The sequence below is a fragment of the Auxenochlorella protothecoides genome (assembly GCF_000733215.1).
Source record: "Auxenochlorella protothecoides strain 0710 unplaced genomic scaffold scaffold123, whole genome shotgun sequence".
In the NCBI taxonomy this organism is placed as follows: Eukaryota; Viridiplantae; Chlorophyta; class Trebouxiophyceae; order Chlorellales; family Chlorellaceae; genus Auxenochlorella; species Auxenochlorella protothecoides.
In genome coordinates this window covers 75,393-90,737 of record NW_011934304.1, presented here as the reverse complement: position 1 = coordinate 90,737, position 15,345 = coordinate 75,393, and the positions used below count along the sequence as shown (strand labels likewise).

At 60.8% G+C, this 15,345-nt stretch overlaps 6 protein-coding genes across 6 annotated transcripts; 2 read left to right on the top strand and 4 right to left on the bottom strand.

The window, feature by feature from the left end:
* Positions 1–2,783: 2,783 nt before the first annotated feature.
* F751_1154 (putative ran guanine nucleotide release factor) lies at positions 2,784–3,738 on the bottom strand (the record flags this gene model as incomplete). Its single annotated transcript, XM_011401672.1, has 4 exons — positions 2,784–2,966; positions 3,175–3,387; positions 3,475–3,522; positions 3,619–3,738. The coding sequence occupies 4 exons, from the start codon at positions 3,736–3,738 to the stop codon at positions 2,784–2,786; spliced, it is 564 nt and encodes a 187-aa protein (XP_011399974.1).
* A 2,666-nt stretch (positions 3,739–6,404) lies between these two features.
* F751_1153 (hypothetical protein) lies at positions 6,405–6,632 on the bottom strand (the record flags this gene model as incomplete). Its single annotated transcript, XM_011401671.1, has 1 exon — positions 6,405–6,632. The coding sequence occupies one exon, from the start codon at positions 6,630–6,632 to the stop codon at positions 6,405–6,407; it is 228 nt and encodes a 75-aa protein (XP_011399973.1).
* A 15-nt stretch (positions 6,633–6,647) lies between these two features.
* F751_1152 (Nucleolar GTP-binding protein 1) lies at positions 6,648–7,966 on the bottom strand (the record flags this gene model as incomplete). Its single annotated transcript, XM_011401670.1, has 5 exons — positions 6,648–6,939; positions 7,086–7,246; positions 7,505–7,648; positions 7,757–7,836; positions 7,954–7,966. 5 exons carry the CDS (start codon positions 7,964–7,966, stop codon positions 6,648–6,650), a joined length of 690 nt encoding a protein of 229 aa, XP_011399972.1.
* Positions 7,967–8,001: 35 nt separating this feature from the next.
* On the bottom strand, positions 8,002–8,856 carry F751_1151 (hypothetical protein; the record flags this gene model as incomplete). Its single annotated transcript, XM_011401669.1, has 4 exons — positions 8,002–8,148; positions 8,299–8,364; positions 8,479–8,599; positions 8,723–8,856. The coding sequence occupies 4 exons, from the start codon at positions 8,854–8,856 to the stop codon at positions 8,002–8,004; spliced, it is 468 nt and encodes a 155-aa protein (XP_011399971.1).
* A 918-nt stretch (positions 8,857–9,774) lies between these two features.
* Positions 9,775–13,819, top strand: F751_1150 (Histidine biosynthesis bifunctional protein hisIE, chloroplastic; the record flags this gene model as incomplete). The annotated part of the gene is made up of 10 exons (XM_011401668.1): positions 9,775–9,842; positions 10,027–10,191; positions 10,601–10,743; positions 10,966–11,130; positions 11,657–11,738; positions 12,631–12,703; positions 12,863–13,097; positions 13,276–13,383; positions 13,582–13,649; positions 13,733–13,819. 10 exons carry the CDS (start codon positions 9,775–9,777, stop codon positions 13,817–13,819), a joined length of 1,194 nt encoding a protein of 397 aa, XP_011399970.1.
* A 576-nt stretch (positions 13,820–14,395) lies between these two features.
* Positions 14,396–15,249, top strand: F751_1149 (hypothetical protein; the record flags this gene model as incomplete). The annotated part of the gene is made up of 3 exons (XM_011401667.1): positions 14,396–14,508; positions 14,656–14,738; positions 15,047–15,249. 3 exons carry the CDS (start codon positions 14,396–14,398, stop codon positions 15,247–15,249), a joined length of 399 nt encoding a protein of 132 aa, XP_011399969.1.
* Between the last annotated feature and the right edge of the window lie 96 nt (positions 15,250–15,345).

Sequence of the window (15,345 nt, the reverse complement as noted above, 5' to 3'; positions counted from 1 at the left end):
CAACGAGCTCGCGGCAGAAGCGGGTGTGTAAGCGATCAGGTGTGCCCCTTCCTCCCAGCCTCATGATGGTTCGATGGCCTTGTGCCATCAATGTGCAATGCGTCCTACAGACAGTCGGAACTGAGGCCGTCACTGTCACACTTCAAGGAAGGGGGTGGGTGGGAGGGGCGGGTGGTGGGTGGGGTGGGTGGATGTTGTGGGGGCGGGCTAGACCCACAGCGTGGAGTGCTATATATCCTGAAGTAGCAATGTTACAGACAAGATCACGGATACGGTTAGGGGCTAGGGTTTCAAGCACTGTGCCAGGCGTCGTAGCCGCGTCGCAGGGCATGGATGCAGGTGGAAAGGGTGGAAGGCTCCGGAGAGGGTGCCCCCACAACAGGAGGTGTGCAGTGAGTGCTTGATGTCCACATTGCCAACTGTGGTGGCAACCAGGAATGAAGGATATGGACGATTGACTGTCCATCAGCGAATCTATACAAGAAGCCTGCTACCGTGTGGGAGGTAGCGGATTAAGATCTCGCCCAGTGCGCATGGTGCCCTCAGCTGTGAGATGAGAGAGCAGCCCACCGATACAATGCATCAGGCACGACGCCATCGATCCCTCCTCCTCGTCGACAGTGCGTATACTTGAGCAAGGTGAATTCAGTGGCGAATTGTTGACGATCAGGGATGGATGACCAGGGAAGAGTGATCCACTTACTGGCTGGGGTCTGAGATCGGCACCCTGTGAGACACAATGCGACGGCCTTCGGAGTGAATCACGCACTGATACGTTGATGGTATCCACCGTGATTTAACATCGCATGACCGAGTATGGAACGAATCGCTTCCTGGGCTCGATGTCTAGCTCGCAGTCGAGATCGATCTGAGTCAGGGCGCGCCGACGTCCGGGCACCGCCCAGGATGGCTGCTTGATCGTCGATGGGACCCAGCATCCAATCAGGGTCAAGAAGCCATTATCATTTTTGGTTTCTGCCTTATCATAGTACTCTATCTGTGTAGGGTGTCGAGTCCGGTTTGGCAAATGGTCGAAGGCATGCCTATCCCTTTGTGTGGGCAACCCGCGTTCCTGCGCTGGCAGGATCGTGACTGCTCCTATCATAAGCTCACCTCGCTTCACCATGCTTGTACATGCTCTGTGCACGGGCCGCATTGAGCATCCCGCTTGCTGCCGGAGGGTGATGTGAGCCCACTGCCTCTGAGCAGGTGCTGGAGCACCTGACACCGACCAGCGGGAGGATTTGAGCAGCTGGTGGCGACGCTTATTGCCCTGAGGGATGCTGCAGTCGCGCACAACATGCCCGCTTGCGCCGTGTGATCACCGCGCATGGCGGACTCTGCAGCGGGACGCATGGTGCAGCAATGCCTATGCCCTGACGGTGCCTTTACCTGGACTCCCTGGGATTGCCCAATGAGTGCTACTGTGCCACCGCTGCCATCATCCTTGGAGAAGCATCCCAGGTGTGCAGGTCGTAGTGATGCCGTCGTGGTGGAAATAGTGTGATGGCGTTGAATCAGTGCTGCATGGCTTCATATCTGAGTTGGGGATGCAATCCATGCTGCGCGTCATGCCATTGCAGAGACCCTCACACTCCCTACATCATACAGTCCCTCAGAGGTGTTGTTGCCTCCTGGTGTGCTCATGCGACCACGTAACGCCCCTGGCTGTGTGGTCCAGCCTACAGCAAGCCTGATTGCTAGTGGCTGCAATGGACGAGCCACTGTTGCCTGGGCATACCTGCGAGTTGCATCGGTGCCGCTATTGCTTTGGCTGGCCTTGCACCCAGTGGACCCAGCGGAAGCCTGGCTTGCGACTGGACTGGAGCTGGGCCTGTGGACCATTCCGATCATCAGTGTCTGCGACGCGTGAGCTGCAGTATCGGCAAGCGACGAGCTTTGATTGGGCTGTGCGCTCATGGCCTCAGCATCCTTCCACCTGATGGCATCCCAGATGCCAGGCAGTGCCGCGGCGTCTGCTCGGCTGCTGACGGGCACACCCTCTAACTCAACTGCCATGTGTTGTGGGGGCACCCTCTCCGGAGTCTTCCCCACCACCTGTGCCCTGCATCGTGTCTACGCCGCTTGGCACAGTGCAAGAAGCCCAAGCCCCTCACCGTATTGGGGGTGTTGTTCCGTAACATTCCTACTTTAAAACATATGCAGCGGTTCACGTTGTGGGGTCTAGCCAAGCCCCCACAACATCTACGGCTGTGCACATACCTTCGGCCATCCTTTCTAATCGTGTGATCAACGCCAATCAGGGTGTGGTTGACCAAAGATGAGCGAGCCACTCACAGACAAGGTGGACCTGAGAGCGGCACCTTGGCGACACAACCACATGACCCCTGGCCAGATATCGAGATGCCATTTCGTCAATCTCGACGGTTGGATGACGCCAGGTGGGAGGTGTGGCAGGATGATGGCGCATCACAGCCAGGTGTCATGGCCGCAAGCTCACCATCATCATGCTTATTGCCGGGCCTGCTGGTTTCATTGATTATTTCTTGTGCACGCTCGACAGTTTCGAGGAGTCTCGGGAAGTTGAGTGTTTCACTTCACAGTGTATCCAGCAGCACCTTTTCGAGTGGGTGAGGATATGCACAGGGTACACCAACCAGCAGCTTTTCTCTCTCATGCGCCGATCCTATTGCATACATTCCAAGAACCTGGAACACCCAGAGCGATGCCTTCTCTATGCTCTTTATATTGCCAGGTGGGTATCAAACTGGCTCTGCCCAGGCGTTTTACTTTACATGCAGCGCAGTCGCCGCTGCTCCCAATCACTGTCCAAACAGACCCCAGTCCAGGATCTTCAGTCCTTTCAGGATGCTTTTGAAGAGTTCAGGACCCTGCAGCGGAGCCTCTGTCTCAGACTCCTGGGCACCGAGGCTGCTGCTGCGTGTGTGCAGGGAGATGAGCAAGTCGCTCCCATGCGCCGGGATCCTGATGTCGGCCAGGAGCACCTGGGAGGCACGAGATTGTAGAATGAGATCACGAGAGCAGAATGGTGGACAGAAATGCCAGACAACCCTTGCAAGAGTGCCCCCAGGGGGATCCCAAACGCACTCCTGACGGCCTGTTCAAGTTACTGCTGAGCGAAAGGGGAATTGCCTACTCCAAGGAGCATTGCCAACCTTGTCATCACCACACCACGGTCCAAGCAGCACGCACCTGTATCGCAAGCGCTTCGGATGCCGCGCCTGACTTTGCCACGGTGTGCTGGCCTGCAGCCAAGGACACGTAGAGGCTGGGGGGAAGGTGCGGCACATCCCTGCTGCCCAGACCCTGGACGCTGTCCAGCCGGGAGGAGACCGCCTGCCCCACATCTGCCAGGTCCTTGAAAAAAAAGCCAGCGGCGTCCTCGTCTGGTTGGTCTTGGAACTCCTGGGCGGGGCAATGTGCATGGGCGGTTGGTGGGCTGTGATGACCCGCCTGATGCACGCCCACCATCCCTGAACCTGATGCCCTCACCACGACCTCCACGATCAGGCTCTGGTCCCGCGCCGCATCGGTGAATATCTGCTCGGCGGGTGGCGTGTGGGGTTGGGGTCTGTGCATCTCGCCAAGAGGAATCGAGTCGATGAGGCCGTCCAGGCCACCCACCACAGCCCTCACCTCCTGGTGGTCGGGGACTGGCCTGAAGTCCGAGACATCCTGGAGCCGAGACGGCAGAGGCACGGAGATGGCCCCGCCGAATATTTTGATTTCGTTGAGGGGTTCACTTGCTTGCACCATCAGGATCAGCAGCTCCTGGTGTCGTGGGTCGCATGTGCACAGGGTGCCGTGACACGAGGACTTCAGGAGGGCTCCTAACAGCCGATCGCCCTACCCTCCTCTCTTCGACACCTATGTATACAGATTCTGGTAATATTGGTCTGGGAAGATCCGAAAAGAGGAGGTGAGTGGGTATGTCGTACCTGCAAATGCGACGGCTTGTAGCGATCAGGAGATCGCTCTGCCGAAACATCTCCCGAGAGGCTGAGTCGGCTCCAAATTTTGCAGGCCCACTGCTCATCGGGGTAGGAATTCTGAGTCTCGCATCTCTGGCGCGCAACCCCATCGTGATGTAAGATGCTGCAAAGGCAATTTCAGAGGACCTTCTCTATTCAATCAGCGGCGCAAACTGGGGCGCTCCATGAGGGGTCACGGTCACAACAAGCTACTGAGCCGGATTGGCAGCTGGCGGTCCTGTTCGCTGTGATAAGGTGGTCAACACGTCTGCTGCCTCCCTGCCCGGCGAGTAAATAATAGTCTCCACCTGCTCCTCTAAGCATCGGTGTGAGGGCAAAGGGAATGTTGGTAGCTGATGGAGAGAGAGTTTCACATCCTGACATCCAGGCCCAAGCCATGGCTTGCTCCTCGCAACCTCGCCCTCATTTCAAAAGCAGACTGCAGGGCAAGAGCCATGTTTGCATCGCTCACTCTGCTGCTTCTTTCTGGGTTCAGGAGGTTTGGGTCCGTACAGCCTCAGCCACTCCCGCACAGCCGCTTCAGGGAACCAATACTTGGGCGGGTCCTCGTTTGGGAAGTGGACGACGACGCTGTCGCGCCTCCTGGCATCAAGAGACACCACCCTGCCGGTGTAGTACTTTATCTCTCTGAGTTTCACCCTGTGGTGCATGGGGGCGGGAAAATATCTCTAGGATTGCTATCCAAATGCGTGACCAGCCTGTCTCCTGTAAATAACCAAGGGCATAACCTCCCAGCTGTAGGGTGGTGCGGTGAAAGGCTCTGTTCCATATCTGCCGAGGCGCGTTCGATCCTCTCTGAGAGAGTCTGCCCCTCGTCCCACTGCCGCCTACCCGAACACAGTGGTAGGGATGTTGACCCGGCGGCCCAGGATGTCAGCACACCGTCGTCGCCGGTTGGACGCTGCAGGACGCCGTGGGGCGGCTGCGCCTGGGCGTTTCTTGGAGGAAGCCGACATTTTCTTCGATGGCCCAGGGGCTGGTTTGCGCTCCGGGGGTGTGCTGAATTCTCCGCAGGGCGGCTGTGCCGGTGAGGCTCTCACTGCAGCATCCTGGGAAGGGGCCTTGCTTGAGCTGGGCAGGGAGCTCAGTAGCTTGGAGGGGCTGCCTTGAGGAGCAGGGCTTGGGACTGCCTTTGCTGAGCTGTCTGGTGTCGGGGCCGGGGGCGGCCTGGTCTGGGCTGGGGCGAGACCGGACGTGCTGCTGCCGGAGAGTCGGTGCAGCATTCGCGGTCCCTGAAAGGAGCGCCGGGGGAGGGGGGGGGACTTGAGGCCCCGAATGAGCTCCGGCACGGATCTCGCGGTGTCCATGTGCTGCTACCGAGATCGTCCACTTCCGGGTTGGCTTGGCGCTGCGGAAGAGTATCTACGAAATGGTCAGCACTCGCATGGCCAGGGTGACGAGTGTTCCTTCAAGATCAGCTATTTCAAACTCGTTCAGTCGGAGTTATCATGCTGCGGGTCAGCTGATCACTGTTGACATCTGCGTCAAGGTGGTGATTTGGAATTGCGGGGCGGGGCAACCCACGTGGTTTTACCCCCCGGATTGCTCTGCAAGGCACCCAAGGCACCCTGAAGAACCTTGTCGATAATCTGAGAGCTTGACAGTACAAACTTGAACACCATCGGCAGACGCCTTGCGCGACTTCTGCCTCTCACATCACTGCCCATGATTTGAAATGAGTGCGTGATGGTCGCGGGTCTTGAACCCTCATTGTGGCATACAATCACTTCAACAGCGCCGCACTGGGGACTTGACAGGGATATCACAGCTTCATAATAGCTTGCTTGTGATCTGATGCCGGCTGCACCTCCTGCTGACGGCTGCCGTCGGGAGGTCACCACTGCGCACCAGTTGCTCCGGAAGCTCTACATGCTTGCCGGTGCCTCCGTCGGTATTGGTGCTGGTGTCAGCGCGGCGATACAGCGCGAGGTTCCTCAGTCCATGAAAGGGGCCAAACGACAAGCATGTGCCTCGCTGCACCGGCTGCGGAGAAGAACGCGACCCTCGCGCAGGGTCCTAGCTGAGGGTGCAGATGAGAAACTGCGAGGAGCGTACCGGGTTGCGGGAGCAGCAATGGGTACGCCGGGCGCGATTTCCAGCTGGGTTTGCATAGTGGCAGATCGGGGGGTGGCAATGCAGGGAGGTGGTGTACCAATGGGGCTGCAATCAGAACCCCCCCCTTGTCAGCAGATGGTGCCAGGACAAGCCCTTTCATCGACATACGCAGGCATCTCAACTGGTCTACGCATCGCCATGCTGCGCCTGTACCTGGACCTTGCCGAGGACGAAGTCACCAGGAGTCTGATCATGGTGAGGCAACGATGGATCCTTGATGCCCAGCCACAAGCCCTGTGAGGTTGCAAGCCTTGGTTCATTGACACACGAGGGAACCCAAACCCTCGATCTCTGCGTGTGCACAGGGCTCTCCCATCAGATACAAGGACCCAGATTTGAGGAGGTGGAAAGCCTCCATGTACACGAGACACCAAGCACACCCCCTGCGACCCCTTTCATAGCCCGCCTGCTGACAAAGAAACCACCTGAACGCCCACTGCCTAGCCCTGGTTGTGCTCTGAGCCTCGGCAACAGCCCATGCCATCTGTGGCAACGAGGACTACACATTCCTGGGTCAAGTCCAGGACACCAAGACCTGTCCATATGTCATGGCATAGCTCAGGCCTCCTCGGCATCCACCCAGGCGTCCAGACTCTCCAGCGCCGCCCGCACCGTGTCACTCAGGCTAACCTTCAGGCCGTCCAGTCCCTGCTCTGTGGTGGCAGAGACGCGCAGCGCCTCTGGCACGTGCACCGCCCACTCTACCGCCGTGGTCAGCGCCTCAGGAGGCTGGGTGGTGCCCTGCCCGGCCCGATGGGCATCGGCCACCCGGAACTCGGCCTCCAAAAGGTCGGCCTTTGAGCACACATCCAGCCAGGGCTTGTTGGGAAATCGCGCCTTCAGCTCTTGCCTGTGGCGATTCGGGGCCCGAGAGTCAGTGCAGATGGGTCTGGAAGAGGACTCATGCAGCGAGGATGGCCATCACGACCCCCCCTATGCCATGCTCAACCCCCTCCCCCTCCCCTCCAACCCCGCTGCGCTGGCCGTCAGCCCCACCTGATGGCCCACTGCTTGCCCACGCTGGTCCCGCACTGCCCCGTCAGGTCGGCCACGAACACCACAGAGGTGGGCAGGTGCAGGAGGGTGGCCAGGGTCAGCCGCTCCATGGCATTCCGCTCCGGGTCGGGGCGGGCCAGCAGGCCGGGGGTGTCTGTCACCTGCACGAGGGTTTGGTGCTTGATGGGTTAGGGGGCGGTGATTGGGTTGGTGTGCGGAAGTTACAAGGCCCTTGCCCGAGGGTCGACGGTGTAGGGTGTGAGAGTGGCGGCGGGGCTGCCTGAGGCCAACAAACAGGTTGCAGCCCCTCTCCAGAGCAGGCCCTGGTCAGACGGCGTCGGTCGGCCCCACTTCCACCCGCAAATGCGCCGAGCTGCCACCTGCCGGCGCCCAGCACGCGCGGGGCGTCGGTGCCCCACCTGGTGCCGCATGCCGTCGACGAAGAAGTGGCCGACCTTGATGCTGCGCGTGGTGAAGGGGTAGTCACACACCTCCGGCAGCCCGCTGGAAAGCAGCTGGACGAGGGATGACTTGCCCACGTTGGGCGCGCCCACCAGCGCGACCTGGCGAAAGGGTAGGAATGGGGAGGGAGGATGCTATTGAGGAGGGCCCGTGTCACGCAGGGTTTCGAGACGGCCACCTGCACTCCCTCAACAGCCCCTGGCACGCACCGTGGCCCCCGAGAGGTCGACTACGGGCAGGCGGCGCAGGTTCCGCGCGATGTCCTTGAGCTCGTCCACCACCGCAGCCCCTACCAGCGAGGTGTGAAAGGTGTGATGGAGTTGGACAGGGGGAGTGCACACACACGATGGAGCAAGCTTGGGGTTGGCAGGAATTCAATGCACCCTTGCCGCGCACTTCTCAGCACCGAGGAACCGCATGGGTCATCCGGGAGGACTCGTGCCTCGGCAAAAACTCAGGTCACCCTAAACACCCATGCCAGCTCCACTTCCTCGCCTGTCGTGAGGGCCAGCTCCACTTGTGCAAGGGCTTCTTCGCGGATCTCGATCGCCTCGCGCATGTTGGAGGCTTTCACCGCCCGGTTGGCGTACATCTTGGTCACCTGTAGGGCCGCGTATCACCAGGGCGGGTGAGGCAGGGTTCCAAGAGGACGATCTACTTGGGTGGGGGACAATTCTGTGCCCCCAGGCTCACACCTGGCTCCACACCTTACCACCTTCAGCCCTGTCACCCGCCCTGGCCACACACTCACCTGCACAGCTGTCTTCTTGAAGGCTTCCAGCTGAGCGAGCGTCCTGCGATACCGCTCGGCCCCCACCTGCAGACAGTGACAGCGGGGTGGCAAAAGGTCAGCCAGGGCTTACTTGCACGCGTGCATGCGGAATTCGAAGCAAGACAGGTTCTCAGGATCTCCATGGAACCTCCCACCCACCGTCAGGTCAAGCAGCGCAGCATCAAAGGGATGCAGACGCTCCCTGGAGGGGAAGCCGCTCCTGTACTGGCCCAGTGGCCCACACATCTCCTTCATCAGTGTGTCCATGGCACGTGAGGCCCTGCATTGCAGCAGCAGGCGGGATGGGGAGTCCAGCAGGGCACGTAGAATGCGGTGAAGACATTTCCATGTCGTCGAGATTCCCCTTCTGAGCTCGGTGCGCTACGCCCTGCCAGCAGCGCACCTGTTTCGGGCCTTGGCAGCCTCGTTCTTGAGCTTGTTATTGTTGCCAACCCGTGAAGCACGCCTGACAGAGGTCCTGACCAGCTCCTTGGCGGAGGCAACGATTGGGAGGCGCTGGAAGGCCCCCGGCTCCATGGTCGGCCGGTGCACGGCTGGAGCATCCCCGGCATGGGAGGCCACATCCCGCTGCTCGCTCTCCAAGGTGGGAGTCGCGGTGGCCATGCTTCGCATGCATGACCGCCTGCCGAATGCAGGAGGCCATGTGGTCCGGGCAGGGAGCAGCACGGGATGTGTCGCGGGGTGAACCAGCCGGGCGACACGCACACCGCCAGACAGAGACAGTGCTCGGGAGCTCGCCATGTCAGACTCTCTCTCACGCCATTCTCAGTAAATTCCCGGATTTCAAATATGCAAAGCCTCAGGATCACCAACCAGTGCAGCTTTGGACCATACCCTTGTATTTTGGTCACAGACGGATCATGTTTGCAAAGTGGGGGCGCGCGCGCGCTGCTCGACGTCGCGATTCCCCCAAGCAAAGCATATGAGCAGACAGCTAGTGTACGCCAGTGACAAGCAATCCATCAGAGTTGGAGGTCCGGAATATGAGTCCATGGGCAGTGCGAGTCTGCTCGAGGCGGGCTTCTTCTAGCGCGCCTGTGTGGTGAATCCCTTTGGCCACCCTCATTGTCAGCAGCGTCCCTGACATTCGAAGGACCAGCTCAGATTAAGCACTGGTGCTTTTTGAAGCAAACTTACACCGGCTGCCTTCCCATAGTTTCCATGCCCCGCCCTCGGCCGGGGGCAAGGGCCTTGGCAACTGGTGGTGAGGACAGCAGCAGCAGCAGCAGCAGCAGCAGCAACGGCAGCGGCAGTGATGACAGCGGCCACGATTCTGCGCGCGACAGGAGCGTGACCACAGTCAGGGGTTCTCGTTCTGCATCCCTGCCAGCACAGCAGAATCCTGAGGATGTGGAGCCAGGTCTGGTCCCCGCCAGCCCGGAAACGGTCTTGCCGACTTCCACGTCCAAGAGCCTTGTCCTTCCGCGCGGGGTCATGGTGGTGTCGGATGAGGAAGACGACGGGGGCAATGCCGAGGTCAAGCGCCTCCTCCGAATGCCCCGGTGAGTCTCCCTTGCCTGCTGTTGCTCTGTGGGTGGGGCCCTGCACTGCAGGCTTCCCACTGCTCTACTGGATTGCACGATCCAGATGCCCCTTCACACTGCTGAGCGGGACTGCGCTCCTTGCTGGCCCCGGTCCCCCTGCTGTCACAGGCCACTCACCCCTCTCCCCCCTCCTCTGGCGCAGCTACTTTGACCCCGAGTTTGACGACGCAGGCCGCCGATGCTTCAAGTGCGGGCAGGCAGGGCACATGGCCCGCGACTGCCCCAACCCCGCTCGCCCCCGCCCCTGCTACCACTGCGCCTCCCTGGGGCACGATGCCCGGGAGTGCCCCAACACCCTCTGCTTCAAGTGCCAGCGCCCGGGACACCAGGCCAGGGACTGCAAGGAGGGCGCGGCGGGCGGGGGCCCCGCCCCTGCCTGCCTGCGTTGCGGGCACACCACCTGCCCAGCGGCCGGGGAGCCGGACTACATCAGGTGAGGCTCCAGGCGGCAGGCGGTCTGCCGTGAAAGGACCAGGGACAGCGCGAGACGCGTGGGGTGCAGGGGCAGCATGCCAAGTGCCGAGCTGTTCCAGCGCCGGGGTGGAGCTCAATCCTGTGCGCGCCCAGGCTTGGCCTGGATGTGGGGTGGCCTGATGCTGGGTGACCCTCCAGCAGCAGGGCTGACTTTGTGTTGATGATTTCTATCGCTCGGTGCCTGCTGGAGGGACCCAGCCCAGCCTTCCCCCCCCTCCCCCTTCGCCCATACACACATACAGAGCTGAGGGAGGGTGCACCTGTGAGTACATGGAGGAGGACCTGGCACAAGTGCGGTGCTCGACCTGCGGCCTCAGGGGCCACCTGTCCTGCGCCCCGGCCCCCGACACTCGGGTCCTGCCGTCCTGCTACAACTGTGGTGCAGGTGGGGGACCCTGCATTCAAATCTACTGGCCATGCGCACGCGGGCTTCTGATATCTGAGGGGCGGCGGCTTGGTGCGGCAAAGCATTTCGTCATGTTTCCCGCAAGCCGTGCTATGGTCTTGTGAATGCCAGCTCCCAGCCGGCTTGCTGGCATGTATGATCAGCGTGGTGGACTGCCCAGCCGCTCCAGCGCTCAAGGTGCCGCCCATGCGCCCCATGCAGGCGGCCACTGCGCCGCAGAGTGCCGGCAAGACGTCCCGGGGGCGGTGCGGAACGAGCGGATACGGCGCGGGGCGCCTGCCCCGCAGTACCATCGCCAGGATCCAGCGCAGTACCCAGGCTTCAGCCGGTACTCCGCCGCTGTCTACCAGGAGGAGCGCTGGCGGGGTGGGGGGAGTGACCGGTCCAGGTACAGCTCCGAGGCCTATGAGGACGGTCGACGATGGCAGGGGGGCCAGGCGGGCAGGCGGGCCAGGCAATGGTAGGGCCGGCTAGGGCTCTGCGCACGCTGCACGCTTGGATCCCGCCCCACCAGCGTTCACTGCACTTGTTAGGCGGGTGGTAACCTGAAAGGCGCGTCATGGGCCTTCAGTATGCGCATGGGATACACAGCTGAGCAGCGCTGCCCTGCGGTATTGGCATTCTTCATGACCCTTCCTCTTGCAAGGCTGACGACTCTGTGAAGGGCACCAACCCACTCAGCTGGCCTGCCCAGCAAACGCACACCTTGTGCTGTCAGGAGGGGGCTTGTGGTGCTTGGTTGCACGGCATGCAGCACCAGGCCCTGGTGTGTGGCCTGCCATGGTGCGTTGTTAACCGCGAGTATCAGACCGCAGGGTTCGGCATGCAGGGCTGCAGTCGCGCTCACGAGTCAGCAAACCAATGAAGCGCAAAATCCTGGGTGCGCCTACAGGCCGCCTTACTATGGGGAGCATGGGCCAGTTCAGGCCAACCAGGTCTGCCACTGGGGACCTCCTGTCGGCGACGTCCATGAGGTGAGCGGCCCTCGACATGCTGGCGGGGGAGGCCGCAGCCTCAGGTAATCCCAGTCCATTTTGGAATGCCCTGGTCCTCGCATCGCCCGGCACGTCGCCATCTGCGCGACAGTGGTTTCGTTCAGGGATGGAGGTTCCGGAACCCCTGGCCTGCTTGGCCTTGCGCATCCTGGATCGCCGTGCACAGTCTCCGATCACTGAGCTAACACCAGACAGAATGTATCGGTGTGACCATCATGATGTACGGCATGCCCATGCCAAGTATTCCTGATCCGATCTGGGCTGCAGGCCCCAGTCATGAAATGCTGCAGTGTGACAATTTTCACGCCGGATACGGACATGTGCGTGATACTCTACCGCAAATATGGAAATGAGCGGACGGCAATGTAGATGGTGTGGCATTCAGCAACGGGTTCTCAGGAATACTAGTTGCCGGGGTGCTTGCTGGGATACAGGAAGTCGGCACATAGGGTGATGGCACTCGTTGCGCCGCTGTCCCGCCCATGCCCCAGCTACTCCAGCGCGGGACACGCATGGATGGCACCCAGCCCTTTATTGAATGTGCATCGGCCACCCCCGACCGCTTCAAATGCAAGACGCGTCTCTGTCAGAGCGTGTGCCGCCCAGGGCCGGAATGGGACGGCACACCAGCCTTCAGTACTCCCCAGCCTGAAGTGGGACAGCAAGGGCCTGGTCACAGCCATAGTCCAGCATGTGGAGACTGGAGAGGTTTTGATGCAGGCCTTTGCAGACGAGGCTGCCGTCCTTGAGACCCTGGAGACCGGGCAAGTCTGGCAGGCCATGGGAGCAGGGGTGGAAGCACAAGCATGTCACAAGCCTGCCAATTCAAGTGGTAGCATGTTCCTGAGTCGGTCCATCCCTGCGCATGCAGGTTAGCAACCTTCTACAGCAGGTCTCGCAAGGGCCGGTGGTGTAAGGGCGAGACCTCTGGACACTTCATCAAGGTGTGGGATAAAGTAGAGCGACCGTGTGTATTTGGGGGAAAGGGGGGTCTCATGCCACATGTTTGCACCTTTTGTAGCCATGCTTGATGCCTGTCGCCTCTCCACAACGGATTCCAAGGTAACCTGCTCCCCACCACCACCACACAACGCCCTGCGCAGGTGCTGAGCGTCCACCTGGACTGCGATCGTGACTCCCTGATCTATGTGGGCGACCCCATCGGCCCGGCCTGTCACACCAATGCCCCCACCTGCTACTTCACGACCCTGAAGCGGGAGGAGGACGGGAAAGTGCGCGAGGCAGGCACCCACACCTCCCGCGCGGAGTCGCCGCTGCCCACCCTCTTTGCACTGGAGCGCATCATCGCCGATAGGAGGGCGCAGGCCGCAGTCGAGGGTGAGCGGGCTGCGGCGTATCCGGCTGGGAGACCATGGTTATGCTTGAGACCCTGACAGGCATAGCAATGGCTCGTGCGTTATGCCACATGCGGGGCGCATACACATTTCCTCGCGCTGATTGAGATGAGCAGACCAACGGCCACCAAAACTCAGGCTTTGAAAATGTGGCATCGCAGGGGCAAAGCCGTCTTGGACCGCCAAGCTGCTGAGCAACCCCGAGCTGCTGTGTAGCAAGATTCGCGAAGAGGCAGGGGAGCTCTGTGCCACATGGGAGGAGGACGAGGGTGAGGTGGTGCCGGAAGCAGGCAGAGGACGTCGGGCGGGTGGATCAGAGTGGGCTCTGATGGGCGCCTGCGTTTCATAACCCTATTGAAAGCTGCCACGAGCAAGACATTCTGCATCGGTTGCCATGCATGCTTTTTCTGAAACAACCAGCCGACTTGTGCAGAATGCCTCAGAACCTATTCATCTCCTACCACCAGGCCGGGAAAGAACGGTGTCAGAGGCTGCTGACCTGCTCTACCATGCCATGGTTTTCCTCAATCACCAGGTGGGTGAAAGGTGGGCGATAGTTTTTAGCCTAAGGTTTCCCGCACGTCCTTTTTGATTGACAATCACATTCTCCTCTCCTAGGGAGTGAGCCTGGAGGAGGTGAGCGCAACACTGCGTCAGCGCTTTGCCATCTCTGGCTTGGTGGAGAAGGCAGCGCGGAAGAAGTAGGAAGACCATCTGTACAGGCCTGATGGCACAGTCGACTTGGGATGACACAACCTTTGTGTGAATTACTCCCTGTCAAATTTAAAAGGTGAAAGTCTCCACGGCGACAGTTTTGATTGATTGGAGAGGCTTCACGTGGAGGGGTAAACAATCAAGGATGGCCGCCGCGGGCGCGGGCATTTTCGAAATCAACCCCGACATGCATGGGCAGAATCGGATGCACGAGTTCCCACAGGTCCGACCAAGCCACCCGCTTCCTTCATGTTTGTGATCCTCTCCTTGCGATCTTTGGTCTCAGTTGACAGCGGCCTAGACGTACACTTCCGTCGTCTACACGCAGATCAGAGACGCCCTCCGTGCTGAGTGCATGCATGGCAGCAGCCTGAACTTTGCGTCGCGGCACTTCGATCCGCTCGCCGCGCTTGCCTCCGATACTTGCCTGCCGCCCGTCCCAAGCGCCCAGCCACTGAACAATCTGTACTCGTACCGGAGGCTGCTGCCCACTGATCACGAAGACTATCTTGCCCCGGCAACCGTGAGTCGATTGCCTGGCATCAGGTTGCATGCGGCCGGTGTGCGATGATCGCTGAGTGGGACCGCATCTCCTCGCAGGTACGATCCGCGAGCAATGAGTCGGAGGCCCGCGTGAGCAGGCGCTCGTACCAGCATCAGCTAGCCCTCCGATCAGCGAGGTGGGCTTCTCCCTGCTGCAGGGACTGACAAATTGCGGGGTGGGTGGGTCAGGAGTGGGAATGGTGCCAATGCCTTGCTCCCCTGGTGCTGGAACAGCAGGTCATCATGCCAGGTGTGAATGCGGGACCCATCCCCCTGTCTCCCAGGCATGCCACCCACCCACTGGATGCCATCTCCAACGGCGTGTCTGGAGGCCCCCTCCTGCTCCTGAAGGGGGCCATGGCAAGCGGTGCGCCCCTGCTGGTCGTCACACGCCATGCCCATGGTGTGCGTGGGCGATGCACAGGTGAGATGGTTGGCGAGCGCGTGGTCAGAGCTGCCTGGCCTGTGGTGAAGGGGATGGACTGCCCCCATCTGGATGCTGTTTTGTCAATCTTGGGGTCGGGCGGGGGGGGGCGGGCATCAGCCCACAGCCTGCAGGCACTGCTGCTGGGGCCAAACGCAAGCCATCTCAGTCCATGCCCCAGGCAATTCTCGCTCTCCCAGCACGAATCGCGGCCCCCTTTCCACACACCTTTCCCCTTCCTGCCGGACCAGGGAGGCTCGCAGCCTTTGACAAGCATCTGAACCTCGTGCTGCGGGACGTCTCGGAGCGGTACACCGTCCTCATGCGTGGCAAGCGCGACGGCCGCACGGTGCGGTGGCAGGAGGCGCGGCAGCGGACGCTGCGCCAGGCCTTCCTGCACGGCAGCGCGGTGGTCTCGGTGTCCCTGCACCCCCAGCACGCGAGCGGGGTGTGAGGAGAGGAGCGATCTCTGGGCCGCCGACACGAAGGCTGCTGTGGTACGGAACACCAGAGGCTGTCCCTTTGAAGCGTCAGTCAAAGCTGCCCCTGG